This window comes from Ranitomeya variabilis, chromosome 5 (genome assembly GCF_051348905.1).
Source record: "Ranitomeya variabilis isolate aRanVar5 chromosome 5, aRanVar5.hap1, whole genome shotgun sequence".
Lineage (NCBI taxonomy): Eukaryota > Metazoa > Chordata > Amphibia > Anura > Dendrobatidae > Ranitomeya > Ranitomeya variabilis.
In genome coordinates, this window is record NC_135236.1 from 631,470,310 (window position 1) to 631,495,510 (window position 25,201).

Consider the following 25,201-nt stretch of genomic DNA (forward strand, 5'->3'; position numbering starts at 1 on the left):
TCCGCATGTTCTGCTGCAAATCTACAGTCCGATCACATTAATGCTTCTATTCCAGGAGCAGGTATTGTAGTCTTTCATGCAAAATGTGGGCGGCTCTGATAAGAGCCTTTGGGGAGTTGGGATAAAGAAGAGAACACAATTAGCCTCCGAAGCCGTAGAGAGTGCGGCAGAATAGATTCACATAAGGCGCCATCACCGATCTGGGGGACAAATGAGGTAAAGAAACTAAGCACAGAGATCTCCGATCAGAACAAGCTGCAAGGCTGGAGAGGCGGCACTAGGACCCAGCGCGTGCGGCAGCTGATTGGGATCGGTTATGATGATCCCTCGGAGCGCGAGCAGCGAATGAGCGGGGAATTGAAATCCACCAACGGATGGGTAAATGACCACGAAACATCAGCATAAAGAACCGAGCTCAGGAACCGACCAATCACCAATTATTTTTACTTTATTAACTCCTTAGTGACCGTGCTCCTGCAGATCCCCTCATTTACGTCTGCCCTGTACAGAAACCGCGCCTCCACCACCACAGACCCGGGCTGGGCACTGTACACACTTTGCCCCTTCCTTATAAAACGTCAGGTATGTAATAGCTGTCGCACGTTTAAGAACTGGGTGAGAATAGAGAATGCGCTAAGCGGTCACGGGAATATCGTTAATCACCTACAATATGGGACACAGCAACCACCGTCTATTACCTATGGCCGCGATCCGTATACGGAGAATACGTGCAGAAACCGGACCGTTCAGGACTCAGCTCGTTTGTGGAAGGATTTGGTGGCTCCGAAAAGAGCCTTTGTGTTGTGGTAGGTGATGGGGTGCATCTAAGCTCTCTCCCCCCGGATCCGTCGGGCCATGCACAGGGGCCCACCGGGGAATTCCCCTGTTACCCTATGGGCCAGTCTGAGCCTGGGTAGAGCTGCCCCCACCGGTATACACAGCGATCGCCGCTACAGCAGAGGGGCCGGTAATACCAGATACAGGAATATCCGCCTCCATTTAACTCCTTAGTGGCCGTGTGTGTGCTGATCCCCACTACACACTTGCTTTACAGAAGCGGCGACTTCCCCCTCCCGAGACCCGGCAGCGTCACATCAGGCTCCTGGCAGAAGGTAGGAGACTTGTTTTAGTCTCGGTCTTCTTGGGCAGCAGCACGGCCTGTATGTTGGGCAGGACGCCCCCCTGGGCGATGGTCACCCCACCCAGCAGCCTGGGCCAGCTGACTAGCCGCTTCCTGGATCTATGGGGAAATAGCCATTATCTGTCCCAGTCTCTGCACAAAGTCCTCCCCCAATAAGGGCTCATTTCCAGCCATCTGCAGATTATTCTTCTGACGCTGAGTTCTGAGAGTGACCCTCAATCTGCAATTACAGGCTGGCGGGGGAGGGGTTAATCCCTGCCAGAGCTTCTCCTCCGCTCCATCTACACAGGAGGAGGCTCCTCACTCACCCGATTATTATCCTATGCAGATTCCCTGTGGTGTCCGCGCTGATCCTATCACAGCCCGACTAAGACAAGTCTCCTACGTTCTGCCAGGAGCCTGATGTGACGCTGCCGGGTCTCGGGTGGGGGAAGTTGCCGTTTCTGTAAAGCAAGTGTGTAGTGGGGATCAGCGCACACACGGCCACTAAGGAGTTAAATGGTGGCGGATATTCCTGTATCTGGTATTGGTCTGCGCCTGCGGATGTCTCTCCCTCATTGGCTGATTACAGATCCGTTGGTGGTTTTGAATTTCCCTCTCAATCTCTGTTCTTTGTCCGTCAGATTATTACCTGCCCCTCTGCTGTAGCGGCGATCGCTGTGTATACTGGTGGGGGCAGCTCTACTACCCCGCTGATAACACCGGGTCCTGTCCTCCCAGCTGTCTGCCCCCAAACACTTGGATCGGTCGTCATTATTATTCTGGTGAGGTTATAATAATCTTCAGAGGCGCCATCCATCCCAACCATTAGTGTCCAGGACGTGGTCATCACATAGGAGTCTACGTACCCGGTACACAGGGCGTCCCTCTATCCAGCTGCCTCATACGGCCACATTCCCTGTGAATATTCGCTGCCCCCTAAAATCCACACGAATCTGATCAGTTTAATATGTAGCAGAATCAGAACATTCATCTCACGGCAGGACTTGGATTTCTGCTTTGTAGTTAGTAACCACATCACACCAGGGTATGTACTGTGGGGTCTCTGGGGGGCACAGTGCAGATATACCCCCCAGAGATCTGTTTACTTTGTTAGAGATCAATGAGAAGAGACCGCATCACCCGAAGTCCGCGGTGCCGGCTCCAGTATGGAAAGAGGGGAGAGTATAAAAGACACGTCCCAGGCTGTAGCCGATACTACAGGCATCATCTGTACAGGGGATATTGTACCCTGCAGAGACGCTGAGCCCGATACTAATCAGCCCCCAATAAGAGCAGGATCTTAGGTTTCTAGGCAACATCTTAACATAGATTTTGAAAACGTCTGGACTTTCCCCCTTATTAGAGCTATAGTGGGATCTGATTGGGAAAACCAGGTTAGAATGTTTAGGACAAGATAGTGATAAAAAAAAAACAAAAAAAAAAACCCTAGTCCCAGAGTCTGGATAATGCGGCTCCCCTACTTTGACCGGGAACCCACAGCTTTGCTATCCAGTGAATATTGCTTCCTTATCTGGAAACCATAGAAACATTTGAGGCAATCTAGAACAAGCCATCATTGCATTTCACAGATTAGGATAGTAGTATTATCTTTCTGAAAAAGGCCCGGGGATCATGGACTCGGTTTCATAAATAAGTGATGTAAAACTAATCAGCGTTATTCAACTGCAGTGATTTCCACCTTGTGTCTAATCTGGAGACTATCGGCTCCATTTATGTCAGAACATTGTATATAGGATATACTGGCCAGAGCCTCCTCATATAGGTGACATATTGGGCAGATCCCACAATAACTCCCCGATCTTCTCCCCAGCAGCTTATTCTAGAATTCTCCTTAACGACCAGTTTTACAGCTACAGGTGGATTGCGATAGAAATTGTGCGATCATGAAGGAGATTGCTGAGCGCAGGACTCCGGGCCGCACATAATACTCTGATGTCAGGATCCTACAGATCGGTCATCGGCGGCCGCCAGAATGTCTCCTGATAAGCGGGATCTACCTGTAGATTGTAGAGAAGGAAGACTCCAGGGAAGAGCAGACAATGGATGTTGGGGGTAAAGAAAATATCGACCATGATATTGCGGCGCCAAGCGGCACAGGAAGGTGCTCCGTGATAACATCCAGGGCATCACCAAGCCTGCCATCCGCCGTCTCGCCCGCAGAGGAGGCGTCAAGCGCATCTCCGGCCTCATCTATGAAGAGACTCGGGGAGTCCTGAAAGTCTTCCTGGAGAACGTGATCCGTGACGCCGTCACCTACACCGAGCACGCCAAGAGGAAGACCGTCACCGCTATGGACGTGGTGTACGCGCTGAAGCGCCAGGGCCGCACTCTCTACGGCTTCGGAGGTTAAGTGTGTTCTCTTCTTTATCCCGACACCCCAAAGGCTCTTATCAGAGCCGCCCACATTTTCCATGAAAGACTACAATACCTGCTCCTGGAATAGAAGCATTAATGTGATCGGACTGTAGATTTGCAGCAGAACATGCGGAAGCCTCAATCTGCTCTCGGTCATTGGTTCTGTCACGTTTACTATGTAAGTCCGAAGTGTATTCGGCGCTATGGAGGATATTCACTGACGGTATGCAGCGCTATATCGGGGTATACTGGTGTAACTACTGATGGATGATTGTCCGCCGCATCCCTCACGCACTGGGTCCTAGTGCCGCCTGATTCCTGTGTTCTGCTGTTGGAGGCAGGCTGTTGACGCTTTCATTGCTCTGCTGCATTTTCAGCTTGATCTCTTCCTTTCTGATAGTTTTAATTAACTCTTTCCTCCACAGACCGCTGCCGTCAGTCACTGCTCGTTATACCCGTCTCTATTTTATGAAGATTTGTTGTCCGATTTTGTTTTTATAACCCACATATATATGTATACTAAATATATCCGGAGCTTGTGTTATATTATAGAGAGCGGATACTGCTCCGGGGAATCAGACCCCTGTTGGGGTGGAAATCGGTCGTTGATCACTGAACACTAGCAGATCGCTCGATCTGACACCGCTTTGTGAGAAGACAAAACAGCGCGACGTGTGGGAACGTCATATCAATAATCTAGAAATCCGCCCTAAAACTCGCCGGGAGTCACCGGAACACTTCAGGATGACCCTTTTAGTGTTCGCTGATGTTTGAAGGCTCCGATACAGCACAATGAACTGTAACCAACCGTCTCCTGAACATCCGACAGGAGCTCTGAAGGAGAAAATGGTTGAACATCAGAGGAAAATCGGCGACAAAACGCAGAGAGCCTCCGATCACAAGGATGAACGGCTGGAAAAGTCAGTGAGCAACGAAAGAGTTAACAGCTCATGTCCGCCGCTTACCAGAAGAACAATAATGTGGAAGCGGCGCAAGGACCCAGCGCTCTGAGAGGACACGGATCCGCGGGGGAGCAGCTCATTTAATGACGGGTGGGCGGCTCTGAGAAGAGGCTTTGTCGGTCATACAAGCACTGTGCCTTAAGCCCCCTATATAGTGATAATGTGTACCCCATTATGGTGCGCTTTTTCCTGTGCTGTGGGTTTCATTAGTTGAGCCTCTGAGCAAAGGCAAAATATGACACCAGAGGCCGTGTTCTGTCCGCGCCCTATCCGTGTTTTGTCCTGGGTCTGCCTGTCGATAAATTGCAGTGTATGTGATAGTACTTTTATATATGGAATTATGTTTCCATTTTTTTACAATTACTGCATTTTTCATCAAGTAGAGAAAAAAAAAATGAATTCCACTGATATAAAAAAAACAAGCAAATACAGTGAGGACACGAGGAGTTTCCTAGACCCCCGACTGCCATGGCAACCACTGTCATCGGCGACATCTTCCTTATGCTCTGCTGCCCCCTCCTCTGCCAGGAAGGTCCTTTATAAATAAGAAATCAGGGTCTGGAGAGGACAGAGGGGTCTGAAAAAGGAGGTCGTAGAGTAGGACAGAGGCTTTTTTGGGAAGAAAGGGATGGAGAATCTAGGGGAGTAAAATAGCTGTGACTGCAGAACAGGTGGTCTGGAGAATGAAGGAAACGGACTATGTCTTTATTTACCATATTTCTATAGGATTAGTAATGGATACTTATGTATCCATTACTTCTTCCTCTGTAAAGAGAAGGATCCGGAAAAGTCTGTAATCTCCACCGACCACAAAGGTCTCAGGTTATGAACACACCGGACAGATCACAGGATTTGGATAATGCAAATTAAGTCTCTGTATCCATGAAAGGAAACAGAAGCATGGCTGAGCCCCAGGTCTTGTATCACAGAATTCCGATACTGCTCCCCTAATCAGGAAATATACAGGCTCCTGTATGGGCCAGAAACAACCAATAATCGCTCAACACAAGCAGATTTCCCAATATCGATCGGTCCGTCCTGGGACCACGCGTTATGTGAAGACAAAGAACAGAAAAAGCCACTGAGCGGGAACTGCCAACTTGTAACCAACATTAGCCCCTCCCCTGCCTCTGCTGATTGGCTGAGCACAGAACTGTTAGGGAGTTTGAATTTCCCGCTCGTCGTCGTCTCCGCAGCTTCTAAATGTCATTATGTAACTTCTTCCTCTGTAAAGAGAAGGATCCGGAATAGTCTGTAATCTCCACCGAGCACAAAGGTCTCAGGTTATTTGGAGAATCATGAATTAAACCCAATCATGTTTTACCAGATGACTGAGACCCCAAAATATCAGATCTGGGGAGCAAAGGGTTAAATAACAGACACTGATCACAGCAACTGGCTCAGAGCTGTAGAGGAGCTCAGCCCCGGATCTCACCATCACCCTCCTCAGCATTTAGCCTTCACCTCTATTGCGCCACCTGCTATTTATCCCGTCGTTAGGCGTAGAGACACCGCGGGAAGACTGGAGAGGACACAGATGCATGGACGACGCCCGGTGTCGGGTCGGACGATCCGCTCTTGTATGGTGATCCCCCACTGGAGTCCCTGATTAGTGGCGCAGTATCCGCAGAAGCGGCGCTGGACTGATCGGTTGCCGCATCCTCCTCGCAGGTGATTTGTTGCTTCGGAAATTCCCGCTCAGTTACTTACGGTTCTCACCCGTTATTTCTAGTTGGGGAAATGTCGCAGCGATCAGTCCTGGGCTCTGAACAGAAAATCTGGTCAGCTGAGAGAGAGATCCGGGTGAGGAGCACAGGGGAGAGGCCGAGATCCGATCACTGCTCCTCTGCTTCTTGCAATAGGTGGCGTCCTCTGATCACTTGTGACAGTGAGAACATCAGTGAGAGAATCGCACCGACCTGATAGCAATAAAGGCAACCAAATGAGTCCCTGTATATCACCACACTGGCACTTCAATAATACATACTCACAAAAAAGACCTACAGAATCGAACTATATAATTAAAATCATTAATTAAATGATAAATAATGAATTAAAATCATCAATATTTATTAAATATTTTTTTAAAGATAATCGACAAAAAACATAATTATAAGGACATTCAACAGAAGGGGCTCCAGACAGTATGGCAATATGCTTAATCAAAGATGGTAAGTATACAGCTCCACCATAGCAATAAATAGGAACCCCGTAATATAGTATATATCCATTCTATGGGGTAACATATAGAACAATTACACCTATAAAAGAATAGCCTGGAGCTGGAAAATCCCACGCTGGCATATGTAATTCAAGACCAGCATACCATTATCACCAGTACAGGTGAAGGCTGTGTATCTAAATATCTCATGAACTCCAATGAGCCTAGACAAACCATCAACCACAGCGATAATGCCACACAGTCCCTGCTCAATAGCACAAAATCACCATTATAGTACCTGTCAGGACGCTGCGCAAGGATGACAATGTCAACGTGGATGCCAAAAACTGCCACAGAGATCCTCCTCTCCCCAATGTACGTTTCGCCCTGGCTTCTTCAGGGGGGGTAGCAATAAAGTCACGACCGACCAAGGTTAAAGCTCCTATATGAAAGAATGCAGCACTATAGGGGGGTATACATCACTATGCATGGGTAAAAACGATACATGGGGGGTTCCAGCGCTCTATTGAGGGTATGTAGTACAACATGGTGTTTGTAGCTCTATAAGAGGAGTATATAGCAGATATGGACGGAGGGTTTACAGTGCTATATACACAACATTACCTGTAAGGTATACAGCACTATTTGAGGATATAAAGCACCATGTGGAGTTTATACAGCGAAATACGGAGCTGTACAGCACTATATGAGGGTATACATTGCTATATTAACATATAGCGCAGTATATGGGGATTAACAACAACACAATCTGGGGGCGCGGCCATGGAGAGAAGATTTATTTATGGAGTAACCAATGAACTGCAGAGGGCGGAGCTTCTGCTGTTGATATTAGTCACCTGATTTTTCTCACCCAATAGCACAGCGATCTGACATCAGTGCTCATTTGCATGGGCCGGCTATAAATTCCGCTGCTCTGTGAGAGTCAGAATCATTTTTACTCTCACTTGTGACAAGAACTATTTGCGTTTATTATGGCTGATCCCAAGTCTGCTCCAGCCCCCAAGAAGGGCTCCAAGAAAGCCGTGACCAAGACCCAGAAGAAGGACGGCAAGAAGCGGAGGAAGAGCAGGAAGGAGAGCTACGCCATCTACGTGTACAAGGTGCTGAAGCAGGTCCACCCCGACACCGGCATCTCCTCCAAGGCCATGGGCATCATGAACTCCTTCGTCAACGACATCTTCGAGCGCATCGCAGGGGAAGCCTCCCGCCTGGCTCACTACAACAAGCGCTCCACCATCACCTCCCGGGAGATCCAGACCGCCGTGCGCCTGCTGCTGCCCGGAGAGCTGGCCAAGCACGCCGTGTCCGAGGGCACCAAGGCCGTCACCAAGTACACCAGCGCCAAGTGATCTGCTCCTCCCCCTGCTCCGCCATCACCCCAAAGGCTCTTCTAAGAGCCACCACCCCGCCTACATGAGAGCTGTGACTGCTGATGTGTCCTGTCTCCCCGAGGTGTCTGATCGCACCGCCCGGGGCTCTGAGTCTTGTGACGGGAAAGAGCAGGTGAAGTAACAGAAGTGATTAAATGGTGGAGGGAGGAGAGAGAAAACCTTGTCAGTATTAGTAATACTCTGGTTATTTCTCTGTAAGTTGCTCTGTTCAGTCGCTTCTTGTCAGATGATTTGGTTTAGTTAATGATTCTCTTCTCAAATAACAGGAGACATTTGTGGTCTGTGGAGTTGATCTAGAGATTTTCCGGATCCTTCTCTGTATAGAGGAAGTGACGTCATTACAGTTAGAAGCAGCGGGAAATTCAAACCCTCTAACCTTTATGTATTCAGCCAATCAGGAGCGGGAGGGAGGAGCTAATGTTGTCATTGGTAACACGTTCCCGCTCAGTGGCTGATGACTTGTGCTGCGGCTCCCCTCCTTTGACCGGGAACCCACAGCTTTGCTATCCAGTGAATATTGCTTCCTTATCTGGAAACCATAGGTACATTTGAGGCACTCTAGAACAAGCCATCATTGCATTTCACAGATTAGGGTAGTAGCATTATCTTTCTGAAAAAGGCCCGGGGATCATGGACTCGGTTTCATAAATAAGCGATGTAAAACATTTTTTTTTACAATTACTGCATTTTTCATCAAGTAGAGGAAAAAAAAAATGAACTCCACTGATATAAAAAAAACAAGCAAATACACAGTGGGGACACGGGTAGTTTCCTAGACCCCCGACTGCCATGGCAATCACTGTCATCGGCGACATCTTCCTTATGCTCTGCTGCCCCCTCCTCTGCCAGGAAGGTCCTTTATAAATAAGAAATCAGGGTCTGGAGAGGACAGATGGGTCTGAGAAAGGAGGTCGTAGAGTAGGTCAGAGGCTTTTTGGGAAGAAAAGGATGGAGAGTCTAGAGGAGTAAAATATTAAGAAATCTCGTTTATTTTTTATTTATTTTTTCCGTCAGAACATTGCATCTCAATCAGCGTTATAGGCATGCGATATACTGGCCAGGGACTCGTCCTGTAAGTGACATTTAGCCCGATCACGCACTCTCCTCGATCTTCTCCCCCAGTCCCCGGCTGCTTCCGGCAGGAGGATTGTCGGATTGCTGAGAGCGCAGTACTCCCGGTAACACAACTCCTCGGCAGCCGCCAGAATGTCTCCCAATATCCTATCTGCAGGGAGGTTGTAGAACAGGAAGAGTCCTGGGAAGAGCAGACAGGTGATCAGGGTAGTAGTGATGTGTAGACATGACGCTGGACATAAGGAACTAGCGATAACCTCCTCGTCACAGAAACTGTGCACATCTGTATAAATTCCTGCTCAGGTGCCATCACTGTTCTGAAAAGCAAAGGGTTAATATAATGGCATAAAATCACTGCGAAGTGCAGAGAGCTCCGGTCATAGATCTGACTAAGAAGATGAAGTCTCCCCGGGGACCAGTGGCCTCCGTGTTCTCAGTGGTTGGTACTGCCCGAGATGTGCCCCGTGTGTCTGACCCGGAGACGGCTGCATTACATTTCCCGGCACTTTATTACAATCAGTATTGTGGGCGATATACTGACAGGGAAACGTCCTAGAAGCGACATTTCGGGGCAGACTGATTCATCTACTTTACTACTTTATTCCTGCAATCTAGGTAGAGATGAGCTCCACAACTAAAGGCAGGAGGTCTGTGAAAACATGATCCTACATTACCTCAGTAATACCCGGGCCATAAAGAAGCTGCCGCCTCCTGAGGAGCCAATGTCCGGCTGTGTGCAGGGATGTGACCGGCTTTATCCATCAGCAGCCCGGGTGTAGGGGATTGCTGAGAGGGTTGTACTGCTGAGCCGGCAAGGGATGGTGAGAGTAATAGTGCGGTGAGCTGACGACCCTGGGCATTGGTGATTAGTCTGCTTCCAATCTGGGGGAACAGAGGCAGGTAATAACCCGACATCCATCTAACAGCGACTGAGCGGGAGAATCATAGCGAACAACCGATCCTTCAACTGCAAATGACCGAGAATCATCGGCCCAAAGCGCCAATCAATGCCCAATAAGTGTTTCCTCCTCCATTTAACACCTCAGTGCCCGTGTTTGTGCAGATTCCCGCTCCACATGTACACGGTTTCCTCAGCGCTGCACAGAAGCGGTGACGTCCCCCACCCCAGGATCCTATGGAATATATGAGGCTTGTCTGAGTCTGGTCGGATCGGAGCAGACACTGCAGGGAGTCAGTATAGGATATTAAGTGAGTGAGGAGCCTCCTGCACGTGCAGATGGGTTGTTGTATTATCACAAAGGCTCTTGTTAGAGCCATCACCTATTGTCCGGCAGAGCTGTGTGATCAAAGCTTTATTTTGAAGATGCATCACTACATGGAGTTCTATATGGAAGGGACAGAGCAGTATGTGGGGAACAAAGCATTACAGGGGGACACAACACAATCCGGGCATGTACAGCGCTATATAGTGGGACATAGAGATTTACATGAAATGAACTATTAGCTCCGCCCTCTGTAGCTCATTGGTGGCTCCTCAATTCTCTTCTCTATTGGCAGATTCAGATCCGTCCTATGACAGGGTAGGAAGGCGGGGCATCAGCCTATAGAAACCAGCGAACACGGTCTTGTCTCCACACAATTTTCTGACATTATCGTCTCCATGTCTGGACGCGGCAAACAAGGAGGAAAGGTCCGCGCTAAGGCCAAGACCCGCTCATCCCGGGCAGGACTGCAGTTCCCAGTCGGCCGTGTGCACAGGCTTCTCCGCAAGGGCAACTACGCCGAGAGGGTGGGCGCCGGCGCTCCGGTCTATCTGGCCGCTGTGCTGGAGTATCTGACCGCTGAGATCCTGGAATTGGCCGGCAATGCTGCCCGGGACAACAAGAAGACCCGCATCATCCCCCGACACCTGCAGCTGGCGGTGCGCAATGACGAGGAGCTGAACAGGCTGCTGGGTGGGGTGACCATCGCCCAGGGGGGCGTCCTGCCCAACATCCAGGCCGTGCTGCTGCCCAAGAAGACCGAGAGCAGCAAGGCGAGCAAGAGCAAGTGAGCGCTGCTGCCGATCTTCCCTGTCCACACACCCAAAGGCTCTTCTAAGAGCCACCCACATGTTCTCATAAGAGCTGATATCGGCCGATGGTCTGCACTAGTGTCCGCTAACACATGTGCCCCCGCGGTATATAGATACAACTATACACGATCTGTACTGCGGTCACCACAGGGCAGAGGCGTAATGTTCTTCCTGCCACATGTTACTCCGGGTGACATCGCAGCAGTTTGCGATTTCCACAGTATTCTATAACATACGCTGCAGAGTGTGCGGCTTACACAGGAGATGGCGGGGAACGAGGCAGCGAGCTCTTACCAGCATTAGTGGGGAAGCCGGTTTATCAGATTAGTAGCCTCACTAAGGGTTCTGACCAACGAGTCTGAAGTTGTTTTGTTGTTTTCTTACTCGGCAATGTTTTTTTTATAGGTTTAACAACAAATAAGCATCACAATAATAACATGCAATGCAGGGAGGTGCGCTGATGTGAATACACTTAAAACTGCTACAAAAAAAAAAAAAAAAAAAAGAGAAAAAATAAAAAGTGGCACAAATATGGGCACCAAAGAGAGTTGAAGAACCTCTTATTTTGGCACTGGGTTCTCCTCCGAGTGGCGGATAATGGATGTCGGGGGTCGCTGTCAGCGCAGTGTAGGCATCTTCCGCAATGATCTGCATGTGTAGATTCAGCAGTGTAGGAAGCACCAGGAGGCTCCTAATTCACCCACTAAATAAATTAGATCAGCCGACATGTGCCCGAAAACACGCGGACTCGACACCGGAGCCGCTTATAGTTCGCGGACACGACCTGTTATGTATACTTGTATATGGGATCGATGATTTTATTAGAGGCAGCCATCCATACCAGAGTTTAGTGCCCAGGACGCGGTCATTTAGGAGTCTACATGCCGAGTCCATTTATCAATCCAACCACATTCCCTTTCACTATTCGCAGCCTTCCTACAACCCACACGAATCTGTGCAGGAAAATATAAATATCAAAATCTCCTTTACTTCACATCAGGACTTGGATTTCTGCTCTGTAGTATCAGCAGCAAAACAGGGTGACTATGAAGAAACCTCTATGTACGGCCCAGTGCGGATACATCCCCTTACACTCCGGGTAGATTTCTGTTCTCGATTTTAGAATGAGAACAGCATCAACTAAGTCCAGAAAACAGATTGAACGTCTTAATACCTCAATGTACAGCGTGTGAAGCCTGCAGTGGCAGTCACACAAGCACAGTGCCCCTTACTCTCTAATTGGTTGAACGCGGAACAATTGATGATTTGAATTTACCGCTCAATCTGTGTTTTTTTCCCGCCTCTCTTTATTATGCTAAAAAGAAGTTTAAAAAAAAAAAAAAAAACCTCATTTCGGCGCCTCTGCTTCGTGGAGGAAGGAGACATTTTGTTCTCCATTAATAACAACGTGAGATTCATGTCTGGAAATATGTCACTCTCTATTAGTTCTTGGCACAGTGGGTACAATCCTCTATTAGTTCTTAGCACAGTGGGTACAATCCTCTATAAATGCTTGGCACAGTGAGTATAATCCTCTATTAGTTCTTGGCACAGTGCGTGTAATCCATTATTAGTACTCCGCACAGTGGGTATAATCCTCTTTTAGTTTTTGACACAGTGGGTACAATCCTCTATCAGTGCTTGGCACAGTGGTTAAAATCATCGTTCTTGGCACAGTGGGTATAATCCTCCATTAGTGCTTGGCACAGTGCGTGTAATTCTCTATGTGTTCCTGGCACAGTGGTAACAATCCTCTATTAATGCTTGGCATTGTGGGTATAATCCTCTTTTAGTTATTGGCACAGTGGGTGCACAACAAAGACCACATATGCTGCATACTCCCCATTTACTCCTGAATACTTGTGTAATGCTGCGTGTCTTCCACATAAACCTGTATAATCTATAAATAAGGTTGAACACCCACAGCACCTTATACCTCCGATTAGTGATGTGTATCCTCTATATAGTCATATATATTTCCATACATTGCAGTAAACGCTATACAGCCTCGGTACAGTGATGAATCCAACATAGTGCTGATGCGTACATATACTGCTGTATACCTCCATATAGTGCTGTCTACTCTCCAGAAAGGGATGTGGGCACTCCATATATTGCTGTAAATGCTGTATATTTCCAAATACTCCATATTCAACATAGCGCTGCATATAGCCAATTACCGTTCCATACACCCATTTTTTTTATGCCAATCAAGTAGTACTGTATACCTCTATATAGCGCTAATTACCCACAATATAGTCTGGTATTCCTGAATATACTGCAACATCTCTTGTATCCAGATAGTGCTCCATACCACCATACAGAGCTGTATAATCCTGATATAGTGCTGTGTGCGCTCCCTAATTGCTGTATATCTCCATATAGTACCGGGTATCTCCATATACTGCACGGCACCCTCCATATGGTGATCTATACATCCCATCTAGCTATGTGGATGGCCAAAAAGTGCTATATAATCTCCACCTGGCGCCATGTAACCCTCTGTATGGCTGCATCTGCCCTCTACACTGCTGTACACGCTCAATTCAAATACTGTTGTATTTTTCCCACAAAATGTTGTATTCTGCCATAAAACACTGTATACACCCATGTAATGCTGTATACCACGCTTATAGCGCCACATACCCCCATATTGTGCTGTATCCGCCAAGATGATGCTGTGAATATCGCACAAGATATTGCAGTAAACCCGACCTCTATATAGTGCTGTATTCTGCCATAAAACCCCTTCGGGGCTCTTGACTCGTTATGCAGTTTTTGAGGTTGTTTTTTTTTTTTTTTTTTTTTAAGTTTCCTGATACGATCTTATGGGGTGCCCGGACCTGGATATGTCTATTGTCTATTAGACTCCTGTATGGAACGTAAGGACCATTGATCGCAGGACGCAAACACATTTCCGATATCTATCCGTCCTGAAAGTACGTGTTACAGAAAGACAAAGAACAGACTCCAGCGCTGAAAGGCTGCAGTGTTAACCCCCGAGCCACCGTGCCGCTCAACAATACATAAAAACCCCGGAACCAGAGCGCAGGAATAGGAAACTAGCCTCTCACTTAGAAGATGTGGGCGGCTCTGAAAAGAGCCTTTGGGTTGTCAGGATAGAAGAGATCACAGTTAACCTCCGAAGCCGTAGAGAGTGCGGCCCTGGCGCTTGAGCGCGTACACCACGTCCATGGCGGTGACGGTCTTCCTCTTGGCGTGCTCGGTGTAGGTGACGGCGTCACGGATCACATTCTCCAGGAAGACTTTCAGGACTCCGCGAGTCTCTTCATAGATGAGGCCGGAGATGCGCTTGACGCCTCCTCTGCGGGCGAGACGGCGGATGGCAGGCTTGGTGATGCCCTGGATGTTATCACGGAGCACCTTCCTGTGCCGCTTGGCGCCGCCCTTCCCGAGACCTTTCCCTCCTTTGCCGCGACCAGACATCTTCTACTCAGTTAGCAGAAAGTAATGACTGATCAGCACCGACTCCTCCTTTATATAGGGGATGGTGGACACGTGAGAGGACAGCGGATATGACGTTACCCAGGGCGGGGCTTATAGAGTCTACATTAGCTCCTCCCTCCCCTGCTGATTGGCTCAAATCAGAACTGTTAGTGAGCTTGAATTTCCCGCTCATTGTTCAGTTTCCAGCTTGTAATATAATGTAACTTCTTCCCCCGTGATGAGAATTATCCCAGATACAGTCTATAGATAAAAGGGCAGCACAAAGAGAGGGGAGCAGACAGGGCCCCCGTATATGGCAGGAGGCTATAACGGACACGGCCCAGGCTGTGACCACTGCTGATATTACAGGCAGCCGCACAGGGGATCTCACACCGGCATATAGACAGCGGGGGGCGGAGCTAATAACAGTTCATTTCATGTAAATCTCTATGGTCCCCTATATAGCGCTGTACATGCCCGGATTGTGTTGTGTCTCCCTGTAATGCGTTATTCCCCACGTGCCTTCCATATAGAACTCCATGTTGTGATGCATCCTTCAAAATAGAGCTTTGATCACACAGCTCTGCCGGACAATAGGTGATGAGCCTTTGTGATAATACAACAACCCATCTGCACCTGCAGAAGGCTCCTCACTCACCTAATATCACCTAATATCCTATACTGACTCCCCGCTGTAACCGCTCCGATCCGACCAGACTCCGACAAGCCTCATATATTCCATAGGAGCCTGGTGTGAGCGCTGCGGCCTGGGGTAGGGAAAGTGGAGCGGGAATCTGCACAAACACGGGCACTAAGGTGTTAAATGGAGGAGGAAACACTTATTGGGTATTGGTTGGCGCTTTGGGCCGATGATTCTCGGTCATTTGCAGTTGAAGGATCGGTTATTCGCTATGACTCTCCCGCTCAGTCGCTGTTAGATGGATGTCGGATTATTACCTGCCTCTGTTCCCCCAGATTGGAAGCAGACTAATCACCAATGCCCAGGGTTGTCAGCTCACCGCACTACTAAGCAAGTGAGCGCTGCTGCCGATCTCCTCTGTCCACACACACAAAGGCTCTTCTAAGAGCCACCCACATTCTCCTCCGAAGAGCCGCACCGCTGATCTAGGGACCGTTCACACTAGTGTCTGCTAACACAGCGGCGCCAGGCGGTATTTAGAGTTAACTATACACTATCCGTGCTCCACATTACTGCGGTCACCACAGAGCAGAGATTCATGGCGTGATGTGAATGATCCGGCGTCATGTTACTGAGGTCACACACGAGGGATAAGTGCAGTTTATACAGGGGACAAAGCTCCTGAGCCGAAGCCGGCTCTTCATAGAACACTGGGTGCGGCTACTATCGAGACATCTCACTGAATTCACAGCCTTCCAAGCTGCAGGGTTTACAGTCCTGGCACAGCTGACTAGCCGCTTCCTGGAAACATTGGGAAATAGCAATCATCTGTCCCAAGGAGTTAAATGGAGGCGGATATTCCTGTATCTGGTAATGGTCGGCGCCTGCGGATGTCTCTCCCTCATTGGCTGATTACAGGTCCGTTGGTGGTTTTGAATTTCCCGCTCAATCTCTGTTCTTTGTCGTCAGATTATTACCGGTCCCTCTGCTGTAGCGGTGATCGCTGTGTATACAGGTGGGGGCAGCTCTACTACCCCGCTGATAACACCGGGTCCTGTCCTTCCAGCTGTCTACCCCCAAACACGGGGATCTGTCGCCATTATTCCGGTGAAGTTATAATAACCTTCAGAGGCGCCATCCATCCGAAACATTAGTGTCCAGGACGTGGTCATCACATAGGAGTCTACGCACCCGGTACACAGGGCGTCCAACTGCCTCATACCGCCACATTCCCTGTGAATATTATCTGCCCCCTGAAATCCACACGAATCTGATCAGTTTAAAAATATGTAGCAGAACATTCATCTCACGGCAGGACTTGGATTTCTGCTTTGTAGTAACCACAGCACACCAGGGTGTGTACTGTGTGCGTGGAGGGGTCTTTTGGGGGCACAGTGCGGATATACCCCCCAGAGATCGGTTTACTTTGTTATAGATCAATGAGAACAGACCGCATCACCCGAAGTCCGCGGTGCGGGCTCCAGTATGGAAAGAGGGGGAGGAAAATCAGAGGGGAGAGTCTAGAAGACACGTCCCAGGCTGGGACCGATATTACAGGCAGCTGTACAGGCGATATTGTACCCTGCAGAGACGCTGATCCCGATACTAATCAGCCCCCAATAAGAGCAGGTTCTTCGGTGTCTAGATGACATCTTAACATAGATTTTTTAAACGCCTGGACTTGCCCCCTTATAAGAGATGTAGAGAGATCTGCTTGAGAAACCCAAGAAAGTCGTTCTAGGTCAAGATATCGGAAAAAAAACCCTAGTCCCAGATCATATATCAGATATAGCCACTAGGACTCCTGACACCACGAGCTGCAGGAAGAAACTGAAAACACAAACCTGGAATTCAGTAACCAAAAGCTGCAACAGAACCATCCGCCCATACACAGCATCAGAGGACGTCACCCAGCACCGCGGACCAGGGTTATGAGTTAGTGTTAGGTGTTATCATCCGTCGTTCTGCACATTTGTTTGTCTTGTTCATCGATGAAAATAACACAAGAGCGTTCTAATAGAAAAGTCACCAAGGCACAGGAGACATAAGATCATAGCACAGGTACATATGCTTCCGCTGCTTCCTCTCTTTTCTGCAATACATGATGGGACATTTCCTATCACAGACCTCCTGCCCGTAGCTGTAGAACGGATCCGGAAATGAGGAGACAGGGTGAGATCTGCAGGAATACGCAACGTCGGTCTTTCCTGAATCGTCTCTGGCCAGCATGTCGTCCTCCACGATACTGATGGTCTCCAGGTCAGACACGGGCACATCACAGCATTAGGATAACGCGGATTCATTCTCTATAGCTATGAACGAGAACCGAAGCGGATGTGGCGCCCCTAATCTGGAAAATCTGCAGACTCCTGTATGGGAAGTAAGCGACCAATGATCGCTCTACACAACCAGATTTCCCGATATCGGTCCGTCCCGTGACCACGTGTTATATGGAGACAAAGAACAGCACAAGGCATCAGCCACTGAGCGGGAGCAGCGAACGTGTTACCAGTGGCAACATTAGCTCCTCCCTCCCGCTTCTGATTGGCTGAATACAGAACGGTTAGAGGGTTTGTATTTCCCGCTGCTTCTAAATGTAATGACGTCAAATCTTCCTCTATAAAGAGAAGAATAGAGAAAGTCTCTATATCAACTCCACCGACCACAAAGGTCTCCTGTTATTGAGAAACAAGAGAATCAATAACAAAACTGAATTATCTGACTAGAAGCGACTGCACAGAGCAACTTACAGAGAAATAACCAGAGTATTGCTCATACTGACAAGGTTTTCCCTCCTCCCTCCACCATTTAATCACATCTGTTGCTTCACCTGCTCTTTCCCGTCACTAGACGCAGAGCCCCGGGCGGTGCGATCAGACACCTCGGGGAGACAGGACACATCAGCAGTCACAGCTCTCATGTAGGCGGGGTGGTGGCTCTTAGAAGAGCCTTTGGGGTGATGGCGGAGCAGGGGGAGGAGCAGATCACTTGGCGCTGGTGTACTTGGTGACGGCCTTGGTGCCCTCGGACACGGCGTGCTTGGCCAGCTCTCCGGGCAGCAGCAGGCGCACGGCGGTCTGGATCTCCCGGGAGGTGATGGTGGAGCGCTTGTTGTAGTGAGCCAGGCGGGAGGCTTCCCCTGCGATGCGCTCGAAAATGTCGTTGACGAAGGAGTTCATGATGCCCATGGCTTTGGAGGAGATGCCGGTGTCGGGGTGGACCTGCTTCAGCACCTTGTACACGTAGATGGCGTAGCTCTCCTTCCTGCTCTTCCTCCGCTTCTTGCCGTCCTTCTTCTGGGTCTTGGTCACGGCTTTCTTGGAGCCCTTCTTGGGGGCTGGAGCAGACTTGGGATCAGCCATAATAAACGCAAATAGTTCTTGTCACAAGTGAGAATGAAAATGATTCTGACTCTCACAGAGCAGCGGAATTTATAGCCGGCCCATGCAAATGAGCACTGATATCAGATCGCTGTGCTATTGGGTGAGAAAAATCAGGTGACCAATATCAACAACAGAAGCTCCGCCCTCTGCAGTTCATTGGTTATTCCATAAATAAATCTCCTCTCCATGGCCGCGCCCCCAGATTGTGCTGTTGTTAATCCCCATATACTGCGCTGTATGTTAATATAGCAATGTATACCCTCATATAGTGCTGTACAGCTCTGTATTTCGCTGTATAAACTCCACATGGTGCTTTATATCCTCAAATAGTGCTGTATACCTTACACGTAATATTGTGTATCGCATATTGCACTGTAAACCCTCCGTCCATATGTGCTATATACTCCTCTTATAGAGCTACAAACACCATGTTGTACTACATACCCTCAATAGAGCGCTGGAACCCCCCATGTATCGTTTTTACCCATGCATAGTGTTGTATACCCCCGTTTAGTGCTGCATTCTTCCATATAGGAGCTTTTACCTTGGTCGTTTGTGACTTTATTGCTAGTGTGGTGATATACAGGGACTCATTTGGTTGCCTTTATTGCTATCGGGTCGGTGCGATTCTCTCACTGATGTTCTCACTGTCGCAAGTGATCGGAGGACGCCACCTATTGCAAGAAGCAGAGGAGCAGTGATCGGATCTCGGCCTCTCCCCTGTGCTCCTCACCCGGATCTCTCTCTCAGCTGACCAGATTGTCTGTTCAGAGCCCAGGACTGATCGCTGCGACATTTCCCCAACTGGTGAGAACCGTAAGTAACGGAGCGGGAATTTCCGAAGCAACAAATCACCTGCGAGGAGGATGCGGCCACCGATCAGTCCGTGTACCGGCTCCCCGCTGTGTCCAGCGCCGCTTCTGCAGATACTGCGCCACTAATCAAAGACTCCAGTGGGGGATCATCATACAGGAGCGGATCGTCCGACCCGACACCGGGCGTTGTCAGTGCATCTGTCCTCTCCAGTCTTCCCGCCGTGTCTGCGGCTGCACAGCCCGGGTCTCTACTAGCGACGGGATAAATAGCAGTTTGCGCAATAGAGGTGAGGGCTAAATGCTGAGGAGGGTGATGGTGAGATCCGGGGCTGAGCTCCTCTACAGCTCTGAGCGAGTTGCTGTGATCAGTGGCGTCTGTTATTTAACCCTTTGCTCCCCAGATCTGATATTTTGGGGACTCAGTCATCTGGTAAAACATGATTGGGTTTAATTCATGATTCTCCAAATAACCTGAGACCTTTGTGCTCGGTGGAGATTACAGACTATTCCGGATCCTTCTCTTTACAGAGGAAGAAGTTACATAATGACATTTAGAAGCTGCGGAGACGACGACGAGCGGGAAATTCAAACTCCCTAACAGTTCTGTGCTCAGCCAATCAGCAGAGGCAGGGGAGGGGCTAATGTTGGTTACAAGTTGGCAGTTCCCGCTCAGTGGCTTTTTCTGTCTTCACATAACGCGTGGTCCCAGGATGGACCATATCGGGAAATCTGCTTGTGTTGAGCGATTATTGGTAGTTTCTGGCCCATACAGGAGCCTGTAGATTTCTTGATTAGGGGAGCAGTATCGGAATTCTGTGATACAAGACCTGGGGCTCAGCCATGCTTCTGTTTCGTTTCATGGATACAGAGACTTAATTTGCATTATCCAAATCCTGTGATCTGTCCGGTGTGTTCATAACCTGAGACCTTTGTGGTCGGTGGAGATTACAGACTTTTCCGGATCCTTCTCTTTACAGAGGAAGAAGTAATGGATACATAAGTATCCATTACTAATCCTATAGATATATGGTAAATAAAGACATAGTCCGTTTCCTTCATTCTCCAGACCTCCTGTTCTGCAGTCACAGCTATTTTACTCCCCTAGACTCTCCATCCCTTTCTTCCCAAAAAAGCCTCTGTCCTACTCTACCTCCTTTTCCAGACCCCTCTGTCCTCTCCTACAGACCCCCTTTCTCAGACCCCTCTGTCCTCTCCAGACCCTGATTTCTTATTTATAAAGGACCTTCCTGCCAGAGGAGGGGGCAGCAGAGCATAAGGAAGATGTCGCCGATGACAGTGGTTGCCATGGCAGTCGGGGGTCTAGGAAACTCCCCGTGTCTTTGCTTGTTTTTTTTATATCAGTGGAATTCATTTTTTTTCTCTACTTGATGAAAAATGCAGTAATTGTAAAAAAAATGGAAACATAATTCCATATATAAAAGTACAATCACATAGACAGGCGGAACCAGGACAATACACGGATAGGGCGCAGACAGAACACGGCCTCTGGTGTCATCTGTTGCTTCTGCTTAAACAATGAAACCCACAGCACAGGGAAAAGCGCACCATAATGGGGTACACATCACTATATAGGGGTCATACGGCACAGTGCTTGTATCAATCACCACTGACAAAGCCCCTTCTCAAAGCCGCCCACCCCGTCATTACATGAGCTGCTCCTCCGCTGCCTCCTGCGGATCCGTGTCCTCTCAGAGCGCTGGGTCCTAGCGCCCCTTCCACATTATTGTTCTTCTGGTAAGCGGCGGACATGAGCTGTTAACGCTTTCGTTGCTCACTGACTTTTCCAGCCGTTCATCCTTGTGATCGGAGCTCTCTGCGTTTTGTCGCCGATTTTCCACCATTTTCTCCTTCAGAGCTCCTGTCGGATGTTCAGGAGACGGTTGGTTACAGTTCATTGTGCTGTATCGGAGCCTTCAAACATCAGCGAACACTAAAAGGGTCATCCTGAAGTGTTCCGGTGACTCCCGGCGAGTTTTAGGGCGGATTTCTAGATTATTGATATGACGTTCCCACACGTCGCGCTGTTTTGTCTTCTCACAAAGCGGTGTCAGATCGAGCGATCTGCTAGTGTTCAGTGATCAACGACCGATTTCCACCCCAACAGGGGTCTGATTCCCCGGAGCAGTATCCGCTCTCTATAATATAACACAAGCTCCGGATATATTTAGTATACATATATATGTGGGTTATAAAAACAAAATCGGACAACAAATCTTCATAAAATAGAGACGGGTATAACGAGCAGTGACTGACGGCAAGCGGTCTGTGGAGGAAAGAGTTAATTAAAACTATCAGAAAGGAAGAGATCAAGCTGAAAATGCAGCAGAGCAATGAAAGCGTCAACAGCCTATCTGCCTCCAACAGCAGAACACAGGAATCAGGCGGCACTAGGACCCAGTGCGTGAGGGATGTGGCGGCCAATCATCCATCAGTAGTTACACCAGTATACCCCGATATAGCGCTGCATACCGTCAGTGAATATCCTCCATAGCGCCGAATACACTTCGGACTTACATAGTAAACGTGACAGAGCCAGTGACCGAGAGCAGATTGAGGCTTCCGCATGTTCTGCTGCAAATCCAAAGTCCGATCACATTAATGCTTCTATTCCAGGAGCAGGTATTGTAGTCTTTCATGCAAGATGTGGGCGGCTCTGATAAGAGCCTTTGGGGTGTCGGGATAAAGAAGAGAACACACTTAACCTCCGAAGCCGTAGAGAGTGCGGCCCTGGCGCTTGAGCGCGTACACCACGTCCATAGCGGTGACGGTCTTCCTCTTGGCGTGCTCGGTGTAGGTGACGGCGTCACGGATCACGTTCTCCAGAAAGACTTTCAGGACTCCGCGAGTCTCTTCATAGATGAGGCCGGAGATGCGCTTGACGCCTCCTCTGCGGGCGAGACGGCGGATGGCAGGCTTGGTGATGCCCTGGATGTTATCACGGAGCACCTTCCTGTGCCGCTTGGCGCCGCCCTTCCCGAGACCTTTCCCTCCTTTACCGCGACCAGACATCTTGCACGCAGTCAGCAGAAAACGATGACTGATCAGTGCAGAGTCCTTCCTTTATGTAGAGAGTGAGCGGACCAGAGCGAGAACAGCAGAGAAGACGCACTCCCGGGGCGTGATTTCTAGTATTTAGCTCCTCCCTTTTGTCCCTGATTGGTTGAACACAGAACGGTTGCAGATTTTGAATTTCCCGCTTATTGTTCTGCCTTTTTTTTTCTGTCCCGCGTCTCTATTCTTCTACTCATCGGCGCCGCTGCTAGATCTGTTGGCTATTTTGATTTTTCCTTTCATTGTAGTCTCCTGTTGGTATTTTTCAGCTTCTGCCAAATGTTTGAAAGTTGAATAAAATATATATATATTTTAGGGGCAATGATCTCCAGAAAACTCATCTGCTTCCGGGCAGTCACTCATCAGTACACGAATGGCGGCCATTACCGGTCACTACAGAGCAGTGAGCTGCATGTAGCCAGTCCCCGGGCGGCGCCAACCCAGAAGAACATGGGGATACTCAAATATACTATAATTACATAACGATCCACCCACCACAATTGTGATCTGTAGCACCACAGCAGCGCTCTGGGAGGGATCTGCTCCGATCAATGTCAGGCAGAATAGATTCACATAACGCGCCATCAGCGATCTGGGGGACAAGTGAGGTAAAGAAACTAAGCACAGAGATCTCCGATCAGAACAAGCCGCAAGGCTGGAATAGGCGGCACTAGGACCCAGCGCGTGCGGCAGCTGATTGTGATCGGTTATGATCCCTCGGAGAGCGAGCAGCGACTGAGCGGGGAATTGAAATCCACCAACGGATAGGCAAATGACCACGAAACATCAGCATAAAGAACCGAGCTCAGGAACCGACCAATCACCACTTATTGTTACTTTATTAACTCCTTAGTGACCGTGCTCCTACAGATCCCCTCATTTACGTCTGCCCTGTACAGAAACCGCGCCTCCACCACCACAGACCCGGGCTGGGCACTGTACACACTTTACCCCTTCCTTATAAAACGTCAGTTATGTAATAGCTGTCGCACATTTTAGAACTGGGTGAGAATAGAGAATGCGCTAAGCGGTCACGGGAATATCGTTAATCACCTACAATATGGGACACAGCAACCACCGTCTGTTACCTATGGCCGCGATCCGTATACGGAGAATACGTGCAGAAACCGGACCGTTCAGGACTCAGCTCGTTTGTGGAAGGAATCTGTAGTCAGGCAACCAGCGAGAGACATCCGCAGGAGCAGACCACTACCACATACAGGAATATCCGCCTCCATTTAACTCCTTAGTGGCCGTGTGTGCGCTGATCCCCACTACACACTGGCTTTACAGAAGCGGCGACTTCCCCCTCCCGAGACCCGGCAGCGTCACATCAGGCTCCTGGCAGAACGTAGGTCTTAGTCGGGCTGTGATAGGATCAGCGCCACCACAGGGAATCTGCATAGGACAATAATCGGGTGAGTGAGGAGCCTCCTCCTGTGTAGATGGAGCGGAGGAGAAGCTCTGGCAGGGATTAACCCCTCCCCCGCCAGCCTGTAATTGCAGATTTAGGGTCGCTCACAGAACTCAGCGTCAGAAGAATAATCTGCAGATGGCTGGAAATGAGCCCTTATTGGGGGATGACTTTGTGCAGTGATTGGGACAGATAATGGCTATTTCCCCATAGATCCAGGAAGCGGCTAGTCAGCTGGCCCAGGACTGTAAACCCTGCAGCTTGGAATGCTGTGAATTCAATGAGATGTTTAGTAGAAGCCGCACCCAGTATTCTGTGAGGAGTCGGCTTGTCTCAGTAGCTTTGTCCCCTGTATAAACTGTACTTATCCCTCATGTGTGTACTTGTCCCCTCAGAGGTGTATGATCAGGGCCATCACATTGTCACTTCGGAGCGGCATGATCAGTGTCACCACCCTGTCCATGCAGAGCTATATGATCACTATAACCAACTTGTCCCAGCAGATTAGTATTATAATAATAATAATAATAATAATAATAATGTTTATTTTTATATAGCGCTAACATTTTCCGCAGCGCTTTACAGTTTGCACACATTATCATCGCTGTCCCCGATGGGGGCTCACAATCTAAATTCCCTATCAGTATGTATTTGGATTATTTATCAGTGCAACCACCTTGTACACGCAGAGCTGTATGATCAGTTCTACCAACTTACCCCCGCAGAGCTGTAAAATCAGTGCCACCACCTTGACCCTACAGAGCTGCATGATTAATGCCACCACCTTGTCTAGGCAGGTGAGGATGAAACTATTGATGGCAATATCACCAGCGCAGCGGTATTTATAGCCGCACATGCGCAGTGCTGTCTGCTCCTCTCCTACTGGGTATAGAGACATTTGTCAGCTACAGGCAGGAGGTCCGAGATAGGAAATGTTCCACCATGTATTGCAGAAAAGAGGAAGCAGCGGAAGCATATGGACAGCGGTAAGGTGCCTGACACTGGCAATGTAACTGTCACCAGGGCCCAACCACAGCAATGTCACCCATGATGTGCTGGGAGGAAGTATTGGCTGGAGAAATACAGGACTATGCTGCCATAACTCTGCCGCTAGTAATGATGACTCCAATTATCTCAACAATGTCACTAATGCCGGGAACATGAAGAACTGATCCCCTGCAGCTGTAGGAAGAGCCGTGAGTGAGGAGTTGGGGCGCTTTCAAATGTAACCCTAAAATCCTGTGATGGAGGACTGGATCAGGCTGTGTATATGCAGGTGAGAGATCC

The 25,201-nt window shown here is 48.9% G+C and overlaps 6 protein-coding genes across 6 annotated transcripts in view; 2 read left to right on the forward strand and 4 right to left on the reverse strand.

Annotated features, from left to right (window-relative positions):
• The window catches only part of LOC143773936 (histone H1.01-like), a 213,435-nt gene extending 193,835 nt beyond the window's left edge, over positions 1-19,600 (reverse strand). Inside the window, exon 1 of the mRNA XM_077261237.1 lies at positions 19,469-19,600. The gene's annotated coding sequence lies outside the window, so the exon portion shown is untranslated. The remainder of the gene's footprint in view (positions 1-19,468) is intronic.
• On the forward strand, positions 7,422-8,046 carry LOC143773931 (histone H2B 1.1-like). The gene has a single exon (XM_077261233.1). It carries the CDS (start codon positions 7,615-7,617, stop codon positions 7,990-7,992), a length of 378 nt encoding a protein of 125 aa, XP_077117348.1. The 5' UTR covers positions 7,422-7,614; the 3' UTR covers positions 7,993-8,046.
• LOC143773932 (histone H2A type 1) lies at positions 10,669-11,176 on the forward strand. Its single transcript, XM_077261234.1, has one exon. It carries the CDS (start codon positions 10,730-10,732, stop codon positions 11,120-11,122), a length of 393 nt encoding a protein of 130 aa, XP_077117349.1. The 5' UTR covers positions 10,669-10,729; the 3' UTR covers positions 11,123-11,176.
• LOC143773933 (histone H4) lies at positions 14,230-15,129 on the reverse strand. The gene has a single exon (XM_077261235.1). It carries the CDS (start codon positions 14,588-14,590, stop codon positions 14,279-14,281), a length of 312 nt encoding a protein of 103 aa, XP_077117350.1. The 5' UTR covers positions 14,591-15,129; the 3' UTR covers positions 14,230-14,278.
• On the reverse strand, positions 18,161-18,607 carry LOC143773934 (histone H2B 1.1-like). The gene has a single exon (XM_077261236.1). It carries the CDS (start codon positions 18,590-18,592, stop codon positions 18,215-18,217), a length of 378 nt encoding a protein of 125 aa, XP_077117351.1. The 5' UTR covers positions 18,593-18,607; the 3' UTR covers positions 18,161-18,214.
• A 2,515-nt stretch (positions 19,601-22,115) lies between the features above and the next one.
• On the reverse strand, positions 22,116-22,459 carry LOC143773937 (histone H4). Its single transcript, XM_077261238.1, has one exon. It carries the CDS (start codon positions 22,456-22,458, stop codon positions 22,147-22,149), a length of 312 nt encoding a protein of 103 aa, XP_077117353.1. The 5' UTR covers position 22,459; the 3' UTR covers positions 22,116-22,146.
• Between the last annotated feature and the right edge of the window lie 2,742 nt (positions 22,460-25,201).

Coding starts and splice junctions, on each gene's coding strand:
- LOC143773931 (XM_077261233.1), top strand. CDS start 7,615: ATGGCTGATCCCAAGTCTGCTCCAGCCCCCAAGAAGGGCTCCAAGAAA.
- LOC143773932 (XM_077261234.1), top strand. CDS start 10,730: ATGTCTGGACGCGGCAAACAAGGAGGAAAGGTCCGCGCTAAGGCCAAG.
- LOC143773933 (XM_077261235.1), bottom strand. CDS start 14,590: ATGTCTGGTCGCGGCAAAGGAGGGAAAGGTCTCGGGAAGGGCGGCGCC.
- LOC143773934 (XM_077261236.1), bottom strand. CDS start 18,592: ATGGCTGATCCCAAGTCTGCTCCAGCCCCCAAGAAGGGCTCCAAGAAA.
- LOC143773937 (XM_077261238.1), bottom strand. CDS start 22,458: ATGTCTGGTCGCGGTAAAGGAGGGAAAGGTCTCGGGAAGGGCGGCGCC.